This window comes from Eretmochelys imbricata, chromosome 5 (assembly GCF_965152235.1).
Source record: "Eretmochelys imbricata isolate rEreImb1 chromosome 5, rEreImb1.hap1, whole genome shotgun sequence".
In the NCBI taxonomy this organism is placed as follows: Eukaryota; Metazoa; Chordata; order Testudines; family Cheloniidae; genus Eretmochelys; species Eretmochelys imbricata.
In genome coordinates, this window is record NC_135576.1 from 21,425,137 (window position 1) to 21,442,593 (window position 17,457).

Genomic DNA, 17,457 nt, shown 5'->3' on the forward strand with positions numbered 1-17,457 from the left:
AAAGCACTATAGGTTGAATGTTTCAGGGTCAGATCAATAAAATGTTTGTTCTGGATTAACTTTCTTTAAAACATAGTATCTTTTTTTAAAATAGGATGGATTCATTTCATCATTTTATAAATGGCATTATTTTACTGATGGATTTAGAGGGAAGATTATTTTTATCTACAAATTATGTTTGTGACTCCTGGATCAGACCATATTATATACTATTCACTTTTGTTGTAGTTCTGCTTTTTTAAGGCAGATTTCCCTATTTTTCCCATTTTAATTTGTGTCCTGTTTCTTAATTATGGAAGACTCCTCATATTTGGAGAAAATAATAATAAACTCCATTTGTTCTGCTGCCTGTCTGATGGTAGGATGGCAGGGAAGATATCCATCCAGTCACAGAACTGTAATATTTAGGTGAATAACGGCTTCCCTTTCCAATAATTTAGGGACATGTTTCTACAGGTGTGTTTCGTGTACTCTTGAACATGTTTGAATACAATGTTCTGAAGCTGTGGGCCAGTACAAATGAATTGTAAAAATTCTTCCACTTGTGATTTTTAAATAAATCCTTTCTTGGTAACAGGGTTCATGAAAGATTATAATATGAAAATAAAAGATTAGTCATCCAGTATGCACATCCATTATAATGTAAAGCTAATGTGCACATGCACACTCTTAAATTTTAATTTAGTTTTATTTTTTTCTTCCTGAATATCTCTCATATGCTTACTCCAATCCTTTCTGCTACAACAAAGGCTCTTAAGATGGCATAGCTTTATTCCATGCAAGGAATTTGCTTTGAGTGCTGACTTTGTTGTCTGGATACAAACTAGGTTTTCGGACGAGTTTTTAAGAACATGTGGTTTTACTGTGTGTCTTCGTAGCATCTATATATCCTCACCTGCTGAACGCTCACTTCAGATTGTGACTAAAGTGCACTCACTTATGTGAAATAGAATTTTAAAGAATTAATGGCTAAATCAATGATTGCTAATGATGCTTCTTAGCATCACTGGGGCTTACAACCTTTCACTGATGACAGCTGTCTTCTAAATATGATCTTTAATAACTCCACAGATAAAATATGGGTGAACTCTGCTGCATAGCAAAATTGATTATATAAATTATATATTCTACATATTAATGTCCTTTTTCTAAACTAATATCTAACTTACTGCATGAAGCTATGATCTCTGCTAGTAACCTCTGATATTAACATTAATGAATTGTAGTTGATGTCTCAGTTCTTATTGCTCTTCTAGAGCACACCAAAAATGAGATTCAGGGTGCTTTTCAAGCGACTTTTTCAGACATCTTATTGTCATAGAAATTGGAGATGGGAAAAGACCTATTAGCTTAACTGCTTTATTCCCCCAAGTGGAAGAGAGTGCCAACAATTAATATCATTCCTGCAGAAAAGAAAAACCTTTTGTATAAGACGAATAATGATAAAACTCTAAAGAAACATTAATAAAAGTATGTTTAATTTTATTAGTTTACAATATATGTGAGTCTTCAATAGAACACATACAACTGTCATTCAAAAGGGTAGTAAATTAACATGAAAATATTCAGCCTTTTTGTGACACATATGAGTAATTCCCTAGCTTTTTAAAACTGGCTTCTGTTTTTTGGATGGGAAAACCCTTCCATTTGAATGAGTGAATGTTTGAAAGGACATACATAAATTTTAAAAAACCCTGTAGATTGTTCATTTGCTTTCTATGTTTTTCTAATCAGGTCTTCCTGATTTTTAATAACTCCGATACTACAGTGAGGAGCTTATAAATATATTTTTAAAAGGTGGTTTATGTATATTTATAATAAATGAGTGCCAATAATGCTGAACACTAAGAGTGATGTGGCCCCTCCTTACAATTTAAATGTTCTAGTTCTACACAGAAAGCAAAGTCAGGTGTAACTGATTCCCAAAATACATAATTCTGAAACTTCATTCTGTTGACTACTGTGGCCTCCCTTAAGTCTCAAATTATGTGCCTAAGCTTTGTTTCTTTGTAAAGTCCCTTTCCGTACAGAATCCATGCGAGGTGTAAGTTAGCGGAAAGCAATTTTGTGGTTTTGACGTTTCCTGCCATTCTGTTTAGAAATACTGGATGGCATCAAGAAAAGTGTGAACCATTCTTCAGTTTCTTGTCTTTCCCAAGCTTCTGTTACCTTTGAAGTTGCTGCCTCAGATGAACACAGTGGATGAATGGCAGAGCATTTAACGTCTCCTTCTCTGTTTCTTCATGCACAAAGCTGCAGAGACCATCCACCTGTTCACTCAGTGTGTACATCTTTGGTTCTTCTCATCCTAAACTACAAATTTCCATGACTTTTAGAAGGTGGCTTAATACGTTAGCTTTGCAGTCACTGGTTTACTATAAATTTCAAACTAGGATGTATGGGGTTTTTTTTCCTGTTGGAGCTTCAGTGACCTTTGAGTGTGCCTCATGCCCACTGTGGAGAAACTAGTACACTTTCATAGTACACTTCAGAGAATGTGTTCCCCTCTGCCATAGCAGCTACTCTTACTATATTGTAACTGGGTTTTGGTGTTTGGGGAGAATAGTACTGCATTAACATCTCTGCTCCCCATTCCACTGTGATTTACTGGGTGACTGGAAACATTTCTCCCTGAATGCACAGCTGGAGCAGATCTGCTGGCTCTGAGACTCTCTGCCAGTATAATATTCGCATGGATATTTCAGTCACTCAGTAGGACATCTAAGGCCTTTTCTGCATTTGGAATTCAGCAGTCAGTGGCCACTAACTGTCATAATTGCCATGGTGCAATCCTCTAGTGTAGGTAAGGAAAGCAGCAATTTCCTCAAGTATAGACAAGACCTAAGACTCTGGCTATTGTGGGCATACACAAGGAGAACAAAGGGGTCTCCTAGTTCTTGCAACAGCACTGGGTTCCTACAAGACAGACAGGTAGGTGAACTGGATGGTTGGGTAGGTTTACATCTTTGAAACAGGTTAGATATATTTATATCCGATGTGAGAACAGAGAAGTGGTTGCTACTTAATTCAAAGTGGTATCTCAGTAAAGGAAAATGAGACATTATAGGAAATGGTGAGGTGTTTGTGTCTTAACCATTGTATACAGACATTTTTAATCCATAATATTTTGCTAATTTTTTTTTTTTAAAATCCAATCCACTTACTAACACTAACTGCCATGAGCTTACATGCCAATTTAACCATCATAATTTCTCTGTTCTGGGGAAAATAACATTATCATCCTGAAATATCTCTTCCAAAGTGGGCTTGTTCCTTTTCTGGTGATGCAAGTTAAAATAGACAGAGGATGTCCTTGTCCTGTACTGTATGCTTTGGTGTTGTAGCCATGTTGGTCCCAGGATATCAGAGAGCCAAGATGGTTGTCATTGGACCAACTTTTTTTGGTGAGAGAGGCAAGCTTTTGGGCTTACACAGAGATATTCTTCAGGTCTGTACTGTCACATGAGAGGCAGAGGTTATGTTTCTCATTGCCTGTTCCTTAGAACTACAAAGGGCTGTATGTTGTGTAGGCAACATGCTCAGATCATGGTGGTGGGGGAGGGGTGGTGGAGGACAAAGTATGGGGTGGTGGAAGAGCCCCTTCTTGGTGACAGTGTTGAGCCCTGAAGGGAACTACACTGACACATGCTGTCAGGCCATGTATTATGGGGTGTAACTATGGGAAACACTGAGGTTTGGAGCATTGAAAGGAACACAGAGATACAAATGAAAGCGTTCCAGCAGTCAATACTTATGCTTATAGTTGCTTCTTTGCAGAGCAGATTGGCTGGTATTTTCCTGGATTCTGTTCCTCTCCAATGGGGATATTTTAAAATATCTCTTGCATCTGGCAGATAATCATTTGGTACAGATGATAGACATTATACACTCAGATAAAACAGTTTAATTCCATAGCTGAACTGCTCTGGAGTGTGCCAGTCCAATTTAGTAACCCAAAACGTTGCCTCATTACACAAGCAGAACTGTGGCTTGGGATTTTCAACACCTCCCACCCAAGACCAATGTAAAGCATGAAGACTCACCTCCCGCCCCCTCACCATATGCTGCTGCTATCTCATTTGGCCCACACTAAGGACATATTACAGATAGAACAGAACAAATGCCAGAGAACAATGACATTTATTCAGGGATTGGCCCCTCCAAAGGGTAACACATGTTGGTTGTCTTACTGCCAAGGCTCTGTCTCTTGATGGCCCTTCTCAGCTGTGAACGTGTACGTTGGCTGACTCAGAGGTTTCTCACACAGAACAAACACTGCAGTTCAAAACAAGACACTTGCAAAATCAGTGTTGCCATTGCACATCCTGTTGTTGACTATCTGAAATGGCACAGGCTGCTAGCTTTAAATTCATTGAGGGTGAGTGCACTATTTTGTTCTTTACAGTTCCATCAATTATCCCGCTAATGTTATTGTTGCTTTAGTTTTAAAAGATTTTGAAGCTCAATAATGTGCTGAGGGTAACCACTCTGACACCTAAGCTGGACTCAAAAGATTTCCCATGAACCTGGTACAGTAAGGTTTCTTTTTTGCTGGCAGCTGCAATTATCCTTCAGTGAACTAGATCTACCTTTTCGCTGCTACTTGTGTATATTTAGAGAAACAACTATGCTTAACATCATGCAGGATACACCGGGCCCACTCAAAACCACAGTAATTTGAAAACTGTGACCTAAGGCAGTCAGATGAATAGAATAATTTCTGAGATATTGCTCCTAGCCAGACAGAGAAGCATGATTGCAGACAACTGACAGACTCTATTCTGAGCATTGGTCATTCTGAGCATTGGTCATTTGGTGAAGAAAATGGTCTTGATTGATAACTTCCAAGCTATTCATCATGCTGAAGTTGTCTGGGGTTGGTTGAAAATGCAAATTTTAGTGAAAAAACTAATAATATTGTTGTAGACCGCTGAAGCGTCCTTACTTCTCAGCTGTCATCCTGCCTGTGTCCATGCTGCCAAACTATAAATTAAGTCTCCAGGTTGGGCATGCTTCCTCATTGCTGGGTAAATTCCAGTCCCTACTTTCTCCATCTTGCAGGCAGAGGATTGTTAACCCAGTGTTGTGTTGCCAATATCAGCCCCATGGTAACACCTCAGAAGAAACAGGGAGGAGGGGCAAGCACTATGAATGAAGACAGCCTGAGGGCTTGATCCTCAGCTGATATATATTGGTATTGCTCCACTACTTCATTGGAGCTATGATTGCTTACATCACCTGAGGATCTAGCCCTCAAGGTGGAAGGAACTGGGAACAATACAAAGGAGGGAAGAGTAAGTGAACAAAGTGTGGAGATAATGGTGTCCAATATTGTATCCACATTGGAGGCCTGAGAGGTCAAGTGGTATGTATAACAAATTATAAAGATGTTTGGCCACAAGTTTAAGTTGTTTATTTGATAATGCTTTGATCATTGTGATACTGAGTAGAGTATCATAATGATAAGTTTCGTGTGTCCAAACGTCTATGGGTCTTGTGTAAAGAAGAAAGTAATCACACCAGCCAGCAGTCCAAGTATGTAAGCCAGTGTGGGGACTATGTCTAAGATCTAGAGTTAAGTATCTTGAGTGGAAAGAAGTCATCCTAACTGTTAAGTCTGAGTCTAACTATAGTCCTTCGTAACATAATGGAACAAATGTTAGAAAGATTTTGTCAGTGCCACGAGGATAAACAGCAATACAAGCAATAGACAGCATAGATCTGTAAACCACAAATCACACCAGATTGTCTTGATACCCTTTTTTATTCAATATAAAATATTAGTGGATGAAATGCATTTTAATTTTAGTAAAGGATTTATTATTGGAGTTGTAAAATTTATTCTTTTGACTCTAATATAAATGTCATGTGCAAGCAAAATTGTTTGGAGGACCATAAATGAAGAGTAAAATCTGTTAAATTGTGCCTGTAAAGGTCCTGTAAACTTCACTGTTAAGACTGGGTTACTTAATATCTTCAAAGAGAGGTTAAGATATGGACAAGAAAAAAAATGTGATTCAACTTAGAAAAATGCAGGCTTGTGTATCTGGTAGAAAATCAAGAATGTAGATTTTCAGTTGCAGGGAGATACCTGGTGGAAAGCAGAAATGCCATAGGAGAAATACTGTGGACTGTAAAAAAATTTCTGCCTTATGGCTATTCCGTGTGGTTTATGGGCTACGTATGCAGAAGCATCAAGCCACAAGGCTAGGAATTTATCATCACACCTTGATTGTGTTAATTTCTGAGCACATCTAAGAAATGTCAGGAAAATGTGGATAAAATGGAGAGAAATTTAAAAAAATGTGAAACAAAGATAATTAAGAAGCTGGAAGATGAGTAATACTTGAGAAATAGTTAAGGTTTTCTACACACTCAACATACCTAACACACAACCAAGGCAATGAGAAAAAGACCCTCTAATCTTCCATGCACAGCCACACATGTCCCCACTACCACAGTTACTGTATATCATGACCTTAATTCTAATCCTCTCTCATCCATTCCTATTTATCAACCTGCCCCCTCCTCACACAATTAGTTCTGGATGTTTTGGTGTTGTCGTTTGGTAAAGAGCATGACGAAAGGCTGGCATCCACGAGGAGAGGATAAGTATTAATACCTCCTGCCCCCATACCTTAAGTAATAGCTGAAGTTGAGTGAAGGAGTATCTATGTGAAACTTACAATTATGAGGCTAAAATAAATGTTTTACTTACAGTACAGTAGCTAAAAATTCACGTATAATTTTTAGTAATGAACCAGGCAAATTATTTGTTGGGCATTCTTAGTTGATGTGCAATGGGGAATGTGCTTAACTTAAGTACAATTCATATGAGAACAAGTATTTTTACTTGTGTAGCAGCATTTGTGTTCATTGAAAGAGTTGAGTTGTTTACACTGTCGAAGGCTATTGTGTCTGTAGTTTCCTTACAGCACAGTTTTACTTCCTCTTTCTCTCACAATGGCCTTTTTGGAGGAAAAAACCCTGTGTTCTCATTTCAGTGTAGCAAACATATCTGCTTGTGGGTTTACAGAGATGATTTTAAATAACTAAAAGGGAGGTGATATAAACAATGGGATTTTTTTCTCCACTGACATTTATAGGATTATAGTTCAGTGGGTTTTAAGGAAGTAACACAAATATTTTGATCCTAAATTAAGATTTAAATTAACTATTTTACAGGCATAAGTGTGAGTCTTTATACAGCTTGTAATTCAGAAATGCCTTGCATCAACTACAAACAGGTCGTCTTATCTTCAACAGCCATGGAATCCACTTCTTACCCACCATTTGCTACACAATTCTACTCTCTAAAGTGAACTTTCTTATTTTTTTTTAAAAAGTCTGTGTTATGTGGTTGTGAAGATAGCCTTGAAAATATGAACAAAATGTAAATCAAGACAGTGATGTCTGCCTAAATCTACAGATAGCTTGAAGCAACAGCAGTGCGTGGCAGGGATAATGTCATGACGTTTAAAAAAACTAGACATTTGAACTATTAAAATGTTACCGGTTAAACGTTAGGCTCCGTGGCCTCCCCACGTACCCAGGATCCCAGCTCCATGCCCGGGGCTCAGCAGCTGCTCCCACGTCAGAGACTCTGCTCGCTGCCGCCCCCTCCTCCCCCCCACGTCCTGGCTGCCCCCTCGCACGCCTGGGGCTCTGTTGCTGCTTTGTGCAGAGCCCTGGGCGCAAGGCCAGCAGCCAGGACCCATGGTGTGAGGTGTGGGGGGGGCAGCTGGGATGGGGGGAGGCCGGCAGCCGGGATCGGGGGGGGTGGGACAGGACAGGGCAGCAGAGAAGTCCTGCAGCTGGAGTTTAAATGTTAAGGAATAGCTTACCAATAAGACTGATGCTTATCAGTTAATTGGTTAACATTTTACATCCCTAGTGAGTGGTGTGATCTGTCCCTTGCATCGCAATAGGTGATTTACTCTGCAACACCTTAAATATCAACATTAAATATTTCATTTCTGATTATTTTTGTTCCCCGCTACTGTGTTTATCCCACAATCACAAACTGTCTCCAGTCATCTCCCAGCCACCAAAATTGCTACTCCTCGCAACATTACTTATCTGATACAATGGAAACTGGAAACGTGGGGATAGCTTAGAATATATTGAATTGAATGTGGAATAAATAACTTAAAGGCTGTTGTACTGATTATATTGTGTATTTTCAAAATTAATTGATTAAAAACCTCAATCTTTAATGATGCTGCTACAGAATCCAGGGACCTTACTGCAGATTCAGTCCAGCCTCCATTGGAATACATGGACCTTGTCCACTGCAAGCTATGAGTTAATGCAGGGAATTCATTTTACAAAAGCTGTAAATGGTATAAAACTACTAACTGGAGGTTAATTTTCCATATTTAGGAAGTTTATTAGACTTTTGGCATATGTAGAAGGAACGGTGTAACAGGAAAGAAAGGTGTGTTTGATATTCCTCAATATTCTCCTGTAGCTTCCATTTTTATTAATGGGAGTTGCACATGTGTATTGATGAGAGAATAGGAATTACATAATTTTATAGAACCATGCAGCTCAATGTGCATGGTCTGTTTTTAGTATTCCAGCTGATGTTATAGGTGATAATTGAGGAGGAAATTGACAATAGCCTTCTTGGATCAAAATACCCACAAGAAGATAGAGTACTTGGGTGAGACAGAAGCTAAGTTGAGGGATGTGTGTTAATTCACCCAGTTGAAATAGAAGTTACATGCTAATAGCTCTCTTCAAAAATATGCTCGTCAAACTTAAAATGCCTGCAGTTTTGAGATAAGTAAGCTGCATTGTAAAAGGATCTTTGGAACCTAAGTTTAGGGCTTCAATCTATAGTAGCAAAAGCATTGTATACTGAGAAGTGCCAATAGTTGTAAGCCACAAAGCTGGAACGATAAAACAAGAAACTCCAGGATAGCAGGGGAGGGGGAGCGTGGGATCTAGTATCCAGGTCAAAGTTTGAAGACATGTTGGTGCTCTCTGAAATTACTCACCATACCAAAACATAAAAATAAAAGTGCTAACCCCACGCTAGCAGGTGAAACTCCACCGACCTTCCTGCCCTCTCACCCCCTTCATTCTTTTCTCAGTCAGGAAGCTTTGCCCTTCTGTGAAATTCTAAGGCTCTTAATTCAGAATGGAACTTAGTACTTGGACTTTGCTCTCCCTGGAAACTACAGTTGATAGCATTTCTTCATAACTTATAGTGGATAGCATTTCTTAATTTACCACCTTGAAAACTCTAACAACACAGCACGTTGAATGGCTGGTCTGGATGTTAAGGCACAACCTTTGAACAGAAGTGTCTTCATGCAAACTACTTGGTCAAAATAAAAACAAACCCTCATTGGCGAGACTTGTTAGTGATCAGAGGCCACTGAAAACCACAATGCTTGACAATGTGAGAAATCTTGAAGTCCTAACAGTCAGCATCCTTTTCTTAGATGATTTATTATGGTAGCACCTAAGAGCACTAATCGTGGAGCAGGATCCCATTTTGCTATGCGCTCTACAAACACAACAAAAGCAGTCCCTTCCCGAAAGAGTTTACAATTTAAGAGCTACCCAAAGTGCTAAATCTTAATAAACACAAAGGATAATACTGCGTATATGGGGGGTTGTATGTTCAAAGTATTGCATACACATTCATCCACAGAACATCTCAGTGTGAGAGAGAAGTAAATAGTAGTATTTCAATTTAGATATGGGGAAACTGAAGGACAAAGAGGAAATGATGTGCCTAAACTTGCACTGCAGCTCGGTGATAGAGATAGAACTCAGGACTTACTCATTGTTTTGACCACAGTACCTGTATGGTGCACCTAGAAGGGGAATGCTGGTCTTGCGATTAAGGCACAGAGCTTGGAGTCGGGTAATCTCTTTTCTATCCCTGACGCTCTTTGCAGGAAATTCAACCTGCCTCTGTTTCCCTTGGTAAAATAGGTGTAATACTTATTTACTCCTGAGTGTTAAGAGGCTCAGTTCATTAATATTTGATATTCTTTTGATGGAATGCACAACAGAAATGCTTTCAACTAGGTTAATGTGATTTGATCTGCTATGTGATGCATACATTGCAGTGGTGCAACTTCAAAGAACTATTTGAGCTTTCTCTGTTAAATAGAACGGGCTCTAAAGTGAATGTTTCTAACAAGTGCATTGAAGCATTTGAAGATCAATTTAATTTAGATTAAGTTTCTCGAATACTGTAAATGAATAGTTTAAAATGAGTGAAAGGTTTATTCTGTTCACATCACACTGGAAAAAAATAATTAGCAGTGCTTCACATCCGTGGAGCTCAAAACGACTTACAAAAGCAGTGGGAAACAGCTGAAGAAATGCTAATAATTTGTCCAAAGTTACTCAAGTCAGTAGCAGAGCTAGAAATAGAATCCAAGTCTCCTGATTTAGTTGTCCTGTGTCCTACCCACTGAACCAGACTGTCTTGCCACTGAATCACACTGCCTTTTAATATATATTAGGGTTATCCTAGCTTATTAAAATTGCACATTCACTCAGATAGTCTGTTTATATGACTTCATTGGTTGTGGCAGCACTGCCATGTTTTGAAACCTTGCTCTGTTAAATCAGCACATCTAATAGTCACTTGTAGAGCATCTGTTTAGGCCAGTTGGCTTTATCCAGTTCTTGTTTTATACTTGACAAACTACTGACATTCTAGCTTAACTTGATTTTTCCAGTTTATTTTTATAATCATCTTTACTTTCACTATGCAAGCGTTGTCCTTGACGTGCACAATGTAAACAAAAATGGGGAGCTTTATGGTTTTAATTTTTAGCTGTTGTTTAATTGTTCTGTCATCATCTTTGTTAGAAATTACATGTGGAACAGGAATATTTAAACTCTGTCCAGTAAGCATGGAGGTTCATTACTACATGTAAGATGCCAAAAAAGCCAGGGATAACTTTATGGGCTTTTTTAAAAGTACAGCTACTAGGGTAGTAGCAGGTTTCAAAAATCTGAATTTAGAGATGCCATTTTGTAAACAGTACAGTAATAAAACTAAATGCATGTATTCTGGAGGATGAGCTGGCTCTGGGGAATGGTAATAGGACACTAAAATCTCTCTTATCCAGGTCATCAATTCAGTTTACTATCTATCAAAGAAGTGAAAGTACCACGGTTGTTTAGCTTATTTCGTAACCTAATTCTCCATGTTATCCAGTCAGTCATGAAATACTTTATTTTCTGCTGACACACTGTATTTTTTATGTGAAGATATATTTTGTTCTTTACTTTCTCTGTTCTGAATGCACAATAGCTCTCTAATACTAGAAACATGAAAACATGATAGTGGGCAAATGGGAGGGTTTGAGGATGCACTAACTACCTTAAAATTAAAAAAAAAAATGTAGGAAATTCAGCATTGTTTTTCTTATGCTTATTGTAATGTTGCTTTTTTGAGGTCAGTTGTCCTTGTTTTGCATTTTTAATAGTAGTATAACACTAAAATGAATTGCATTCATATTGCAGGGCGCTACAACTGACATTATAATTATTATGAATGCAAGTTGATGGGACAACTTCTACTGGAAAACATCTTCCTCTCTATTAGTGCTATAAGAAGCATATAGGTGCTTAGTACTTGTTAAACTATCAGTTGCAAGTGTCCCGCAGTAAAGGAATCCAAACAGCTCCACTGACAATGTAGTGAAGTTTCTGTCCTGGAAGGAGATGGTTGCTATTGAATCATAGCTTTTTGTTTATTGTATGTCATCATTATGCCAATGAAAACATTGAGATGCTTGTTTTTTCAGCTATCTTTGTACTAAATGCTTTACAGCACAATTAGAAAGATGTGGTCCCTGCCCCCAAAGGGTTTACAATTTTATTTTAGTTGTAACCCATCAATCAAGGCAGCGGAGTGAAAGGTTGACAATGATTTTAAGACGTATATTTTTGAAGACTCAAAAGTATTGTTTTGGTTTTGTTTGTAATAGTGGAGAGGTATGTGAATAAAGAATTCAGTACTTCAAACACTGGGGTAAAAAGTATTCTTTCAAGCTTTCCATACAAAGACTATAAAAATATACATTACGTTGTTCCATTGTTCACTCAGTACATCAGCTGCATAGACTTGCAAGATTCTTGCTAGACCTGCAAGACCTCCACTATAAATAATTCAATCCAAGTAGAGGGAAAATCTGCCCTGAAAGAGGGCTCAACCAGAATATAAATCCAGAACCCCTTTTATTCTGTGTGTTATATTCAGCAATGAGACTGTGTCTCTGCCTAGAGATCAGGATGAACTGAAAAGTAAATTCAAAGCCTGAGGCTGCAGGCACCATAAATAAAATGATTCCATAGGGCTTTGGTCTCTGTTGTAGAGCAGTGCTGTTTTCACAAGAACCACTAATTGCAGCTTAGTTATCTTAGTAAGGGCAGACTTTACCTCTTTACCATATCTGTTTAGAAACTAATATAGTGAAAGTAGTACAAGCCCTTTGTCTTTTTATGTGCAAGAGAAATAATCTGTGGTGATATTAATACCTTTATACTGGTGATACTGCATCCATGTGCTTTAACTATATCTGTTTCTAAACTGATGTAGTTAGAGGTACAAAAACTGTATGTAGATCAGCTATAACATGCAGTGTGGGTCATCAGAAGGGGGATTGAAAGCTTAATCAAAAGGCTCCAGGTAGGATGAATCACTGCATCTTATAAGGTAAATACTTCACAGTCATCGAGAACACCCTGGTACTTGTTCTTAAAAAATATATACAGTGATATTTTAATTTTCTTTTGGTAGAACATTAATAAGCAAGCTCTTAGTATGGGAGTCAGTTGTTTAAATTTCATCCACATCTACTCGGATTGATTGATTTGGCTGACTTAGTTGGAGAGGAGCAGCACTTTGTATGTGGCTCTTTAGTGTAAAAGAAGAGGCTATGAAATTTTGAAGTAAACATAACTTGGTATTAGCTTAATTTTAGCTTTTAAATGCCCAAGTGGTCTGCAGAATGCACAATGCCAGGAGTCCCAGTGGAATACATGAGAATGTACTTGTAAGAGTTTTTGATATGTTGCATTGACAGCAGGTTATTAGAGGAAACATTAGTTAAAACTTATTAGTAGTGCAGGTGCATACAGTGGTCTAGGAGAACAGTGGCCTTTTGGAGGGACATAGTAGAAATGTAATAAATATTTTGCTGAAGTCCAGGAACCATGTCTGCCAAGTAGGGATGGTTGGCATGTGTGGGGGTAGAATCTAGGCTTAGTAAAATATTAGTACAGAGTTGTCTCTGGCTCCATTGTGACCTTCCTGTTTGCCATTTCCCCACTTCCTGTTGGTTTAGAAATGAACTAATAAACAAACATTTTTTTCCTTTTATTAACAGACTAGAGACGACTTCCTGGGTCAAGTGGACGTGCCACTTAATCATCTACCGGTAAGAGATGTTTATATGCTCATACGTAGTGGATCTCAAATTGAATACGAGCCAACAATGTGGTGCAGTTGTGAATAAGGCTAATATCATTCTGGGGTGTATTCACAGGAGTGTCGTGTGTGAGACATGGGTGGTAATCATTCCATTCTACTTGGCAATGGTGAGGCCTCACGTGGAGTACTGTTTCGGATGCCACGTTTTAAGAAAGTTCTGGACGAATTGGAGACCAGGGGAGAGCCAGGCTTAGAAAACCTGATCTATAAGGAAAGGTTAAATGTACCGGGCATGTTTAGTCTTGAGAAAAGAAGACTGAGGTGGAGGGAGCTGATAAATCTTCAAATATGTTAAGGGCTGTTGTGATCAATTGTTCTCTATGTCCACTGGAGGTAGGACAAGAAGCAGTGGGCTTAATCTGCAGCCAGGGAAATTTAAATTAGATATTAGGAAAAAGCTTTCTAAGTATAAGCCTGGGAGGATGGACGAGATAAACTTTTGATGTCCCTTCCAGCGCTACATTTCTATGATTCTGTACTCTGCCTTGTCAGTGCCTTGTGTGAGAAATTTTTACATAAATGCTTTACAGACTTTTCTCTCAATTGAAGGTGTAATGCCGTCTCTGTACAGCTGCCATTGCTGCTGCAGCAGCAACATTAGTAGCTATCAGGAGAGTGTGAGGCACAGCAAACTAAGGAAAAGTTCAGTGGCCCCACAAGTCACAGCAGCTGGGAGAAGTTTTCCTCCCTGGGAGTGTTGGGCCTTGAGACAGGATAGCTAGAGACTCTGCAGGCTGTCCTCCATTTCTGTTGCTTCTTTCTTAGATCTACCCCGACTATTCTGTGTCAAATGGTGACTGAAATGCTGGCCCACAGTCTGGTAATTTCTCACTTAACTACTGTAATGTCCTTATAATCATCCTCTGGCCTCTTTTCACACTGCCACCCCCTCTGTTTGGAACAATTTTCCTTCCTGTGAGCCAAGCAAACTCAGTCTCCTCCAAACCTTTCCTTAAAAATCACTAGTTTTACTTTGCTTTCCATTGCTGACCTACCCCAACTCCACCGCTCATAGGCTTGTGTTTAATCCTATAATTGTGGGCGTTGTCTGTCTTAGATCATACACCATGTGGGGCCTGGAAACTGCCTAGCATGTTTTGAGCACTACTTCAGTGCTAGTAAGAGCAGTAGCCATAAGAACATAAGAATGGCCATACTGGGTCAGACCAAAGGTCCATCCAGCTCAGTATCCTGTCTGCCAACAGTGGCCAATGCCAGGTGCCCCAAAGGGAGTGAACCTAACAGTTAATGATCTAGTGATCTCTCTCCTGCCATCCATCTCCACCCTCTGACAGACAGAGGCTAGGGACACCATTCCTTACCCATCCTGGCTAACAGCCATTAATGGACTTAACCTCCATGAATTTATCCAGTTCTCTTTTAAACCCTGTTATAGTCCTAGCCTTCACAACCTCCTCAGGCAAGGAGTTCCACAGGTTTACTGTGCGCTGAGTGAAGAAGAACTTCCTTTTATTTGTTTTAAACCTGCTACCCATTAATTTCATTTGGTGGCCACTAGTTCTTATATTATGGGAACAAGCAAATAACTTTTCCTTATTCACAAAAAGAAAAGGAGGACTTGTGGCACCTTAGAGACTAACAAATTTATTAATAAAGAAAGGGATAAACAGTGAGGTGGCAAAGTTTGCAGATGATCTAAACTGCTCAAGATAGTTAAGACCAAAGCAGACTGTGAAGAACTTCAAAAAGATCTCACAAAACGAAGTGATTGGGCAACAAAATGGCAAATGAAATTTAATGTGATAAATGTAAAGTAATGCATATTGGAAAAAATAACCCCAACTATACATACAATATGATGGGGGCTAATTTAGCTACAACTAATCAGGAGAAAGATCTTGGTGTCATCATGGATAGTTCTCTGAAGACATCCACACAGTGTGCAGCGGCAGTCAAAAAAGCAAACGGGATGTTAGAAATCATTAAAAAAGGGATAGAGAATAAGACGGAGAATATCTTATTGCCCTTATATAAATCCATGGTACGCCCACATCTTGAATAATGCGTACAGTATTAATACATTTATTAGTCTCTAAGGTGCCACAAGACCTTCTTTTCATTTTGTGGATACAGACTAACATGGCTGCTACTCTGAAACCTTTCCTTATTCACTTTCTCCACAACACTCATGATTTTATATACCTCTATCATATCCCCGCTTAGTCTCCTCTTTTCCAAGCTGAAAAGTCCTAGCCTCTTCTCCTCATATGGGACCCATTCCAAACCCCTTATCATTTTAGTTGCCCTTTTCTGAACGTTTTCTAATGCCAGTATATCTTTTTTGAGATGAGGGGACCACATCTGTAAACTGGCTATGAAAGGCATCTTTTAAAAAGTGGAAGTCAAATCCTAGTGAGGTAACTAGAAGTTCTTCGCAGTCTACTTTGGTCTTAACTATCTTGAGCAGTTTAGTATCATCTGCAAACTTTTCCACCTCACTGTTTACCCCTTTCTCCAGATCATTTATGAATAAGTTGAATAGGATTGGTCTTAGGACTGACCCTTGGGGAACACCACTAGTTACCCCTCTCCATTCTGAAAATTTACCATTTATTCCTATTCTTTGTTTCCTGTCTTTTAACCAGTTCTCAATCCATAAAAGGATCTTCCCTCTTATCCCATGACAATTTACGTAAGAGCCTTTGGTGAGGGACCTTGTGAAAGGCTTTCTGGAAATCTAAGTACACTATGTCCACTGGATCCCCCTTGTCCACATGTTTGTTGACGCCCTCAGAGAACTCTAACAGATTAGTAAGACATGATCTCCCTTTACAGAAACCATGTTGACTTTTGCACAACAATTTATGCTCTTCTATTTGTCTGACAATTTTATTCTTTACTATTGTTTCAACTAATATGCCTGGTACTGACGTTAGACATACCGGTCTGTAATTGCCAGGATCACCTCTAGAGCCCTTCTTAAATATTGGCATTACTTTAGCTATTTTACAGTCATTGAGTACAGTAGCTGTTTAAAGGACAGGTTACAAACCATAGTTAATAGTTCCGCAATTTCACATTTGAGTTCTTTCAGAACTCTTGGGTGAATGCCATCTGGTTGCCAGTGACTTGTTACTGTTAAGTTTCTCAATTAATTCCAAAACCTCCTCTAGTGACACTTCAATCTGTGACAATTCCTCAGATTTGTCACCTACAAAAGACGGCTCAGGTTTGGGAATCTCCCTAACATCCTCAGCCATGAAGACTGAAGCAAAGAATTCATTTAGTTTCTCTGCGATGACTTTATCATCTTTAAGTGCTCCTTTTGTATCTCGATCATCCAGGGGCACCACTGGTTGTTTAGCAGGCTTCCTGCTTCTGATGTACTTAAAAAACATTTTGTTATTACCTTCTGAGTTTTTGGCTAGCTGTTCTTCAGACTCTTTTTGGCTTTTCCTACATTTTTACATTTAATTTGCCAGTGTTTATGCTCCTTTCTAGTTACCTCACTAGGATTTGACTTCCACTTTTTAAAAGATGCCTTTCATAGCCTGCGGTATGAGAACAGGGCTGTGTTAAGGGGGGTTAAAATGGTTCCAGTGCAACTGGGCCTATAAAGGGATCTTCCCCCCCACACCTTTTTTTTAACTTCACTCTTTTCTTCCATTGTGTGGCCCCAGGCTTCTCCATTTCATACCCAAAATGGTGTATTCAGGGGCTACATTTAATGCTTTGCAGATGTCACTGATATCTGCACCAAAATAAGGGAGGGTCTTTCTGGAGATGGGGTTGCAGTGAGATTTACTGGTGTTGGGGCAGCGGGAATTGAGCACACTGTGAAATTCAGTAGGATTGAGATTCTCTCAGATATGGGAAGATCTATCTGTGGATAGGGAGCTGGGGATGCAGTGAAATTCACTGGGATTGGGAGCTTTGAGATTTTGGGTGGGTTCTCTGGGGACACAGGCCTGGTGGTGCAGTCAGATTCAAACGGGTTGGCATTGCTTTGGCTGGGGGTACAG

General features: G+C 39.0%; 1 protein-coding gene across 10 annotated transcripts in view; it reads left to right on the plus strand.

The window, feature by feature from the left end:
* NEDD4L (NEDD4 like E3 ubiquitin protein ligase) overlaps positions 1-17,457 on the plus strand; it is a 363,163-nt gene that overhangs the window by 232,809 nt on the left and 112,897 nt on the right. For all 10 annotated transcript variants that reach the window (XM_077816704.1, XM_077816707.1, XM_077816708.1 and 7 more), the window contains one exon: positions 13,371-13,421. In XM_077816704.1, coding sequence (XP_077672830.1) covers positions 13,371-13,421 — 51 coding nt within the window. The remainder of the gene's footprint in view (positions 1-13,370; positions 13,422-17,457) is intronic.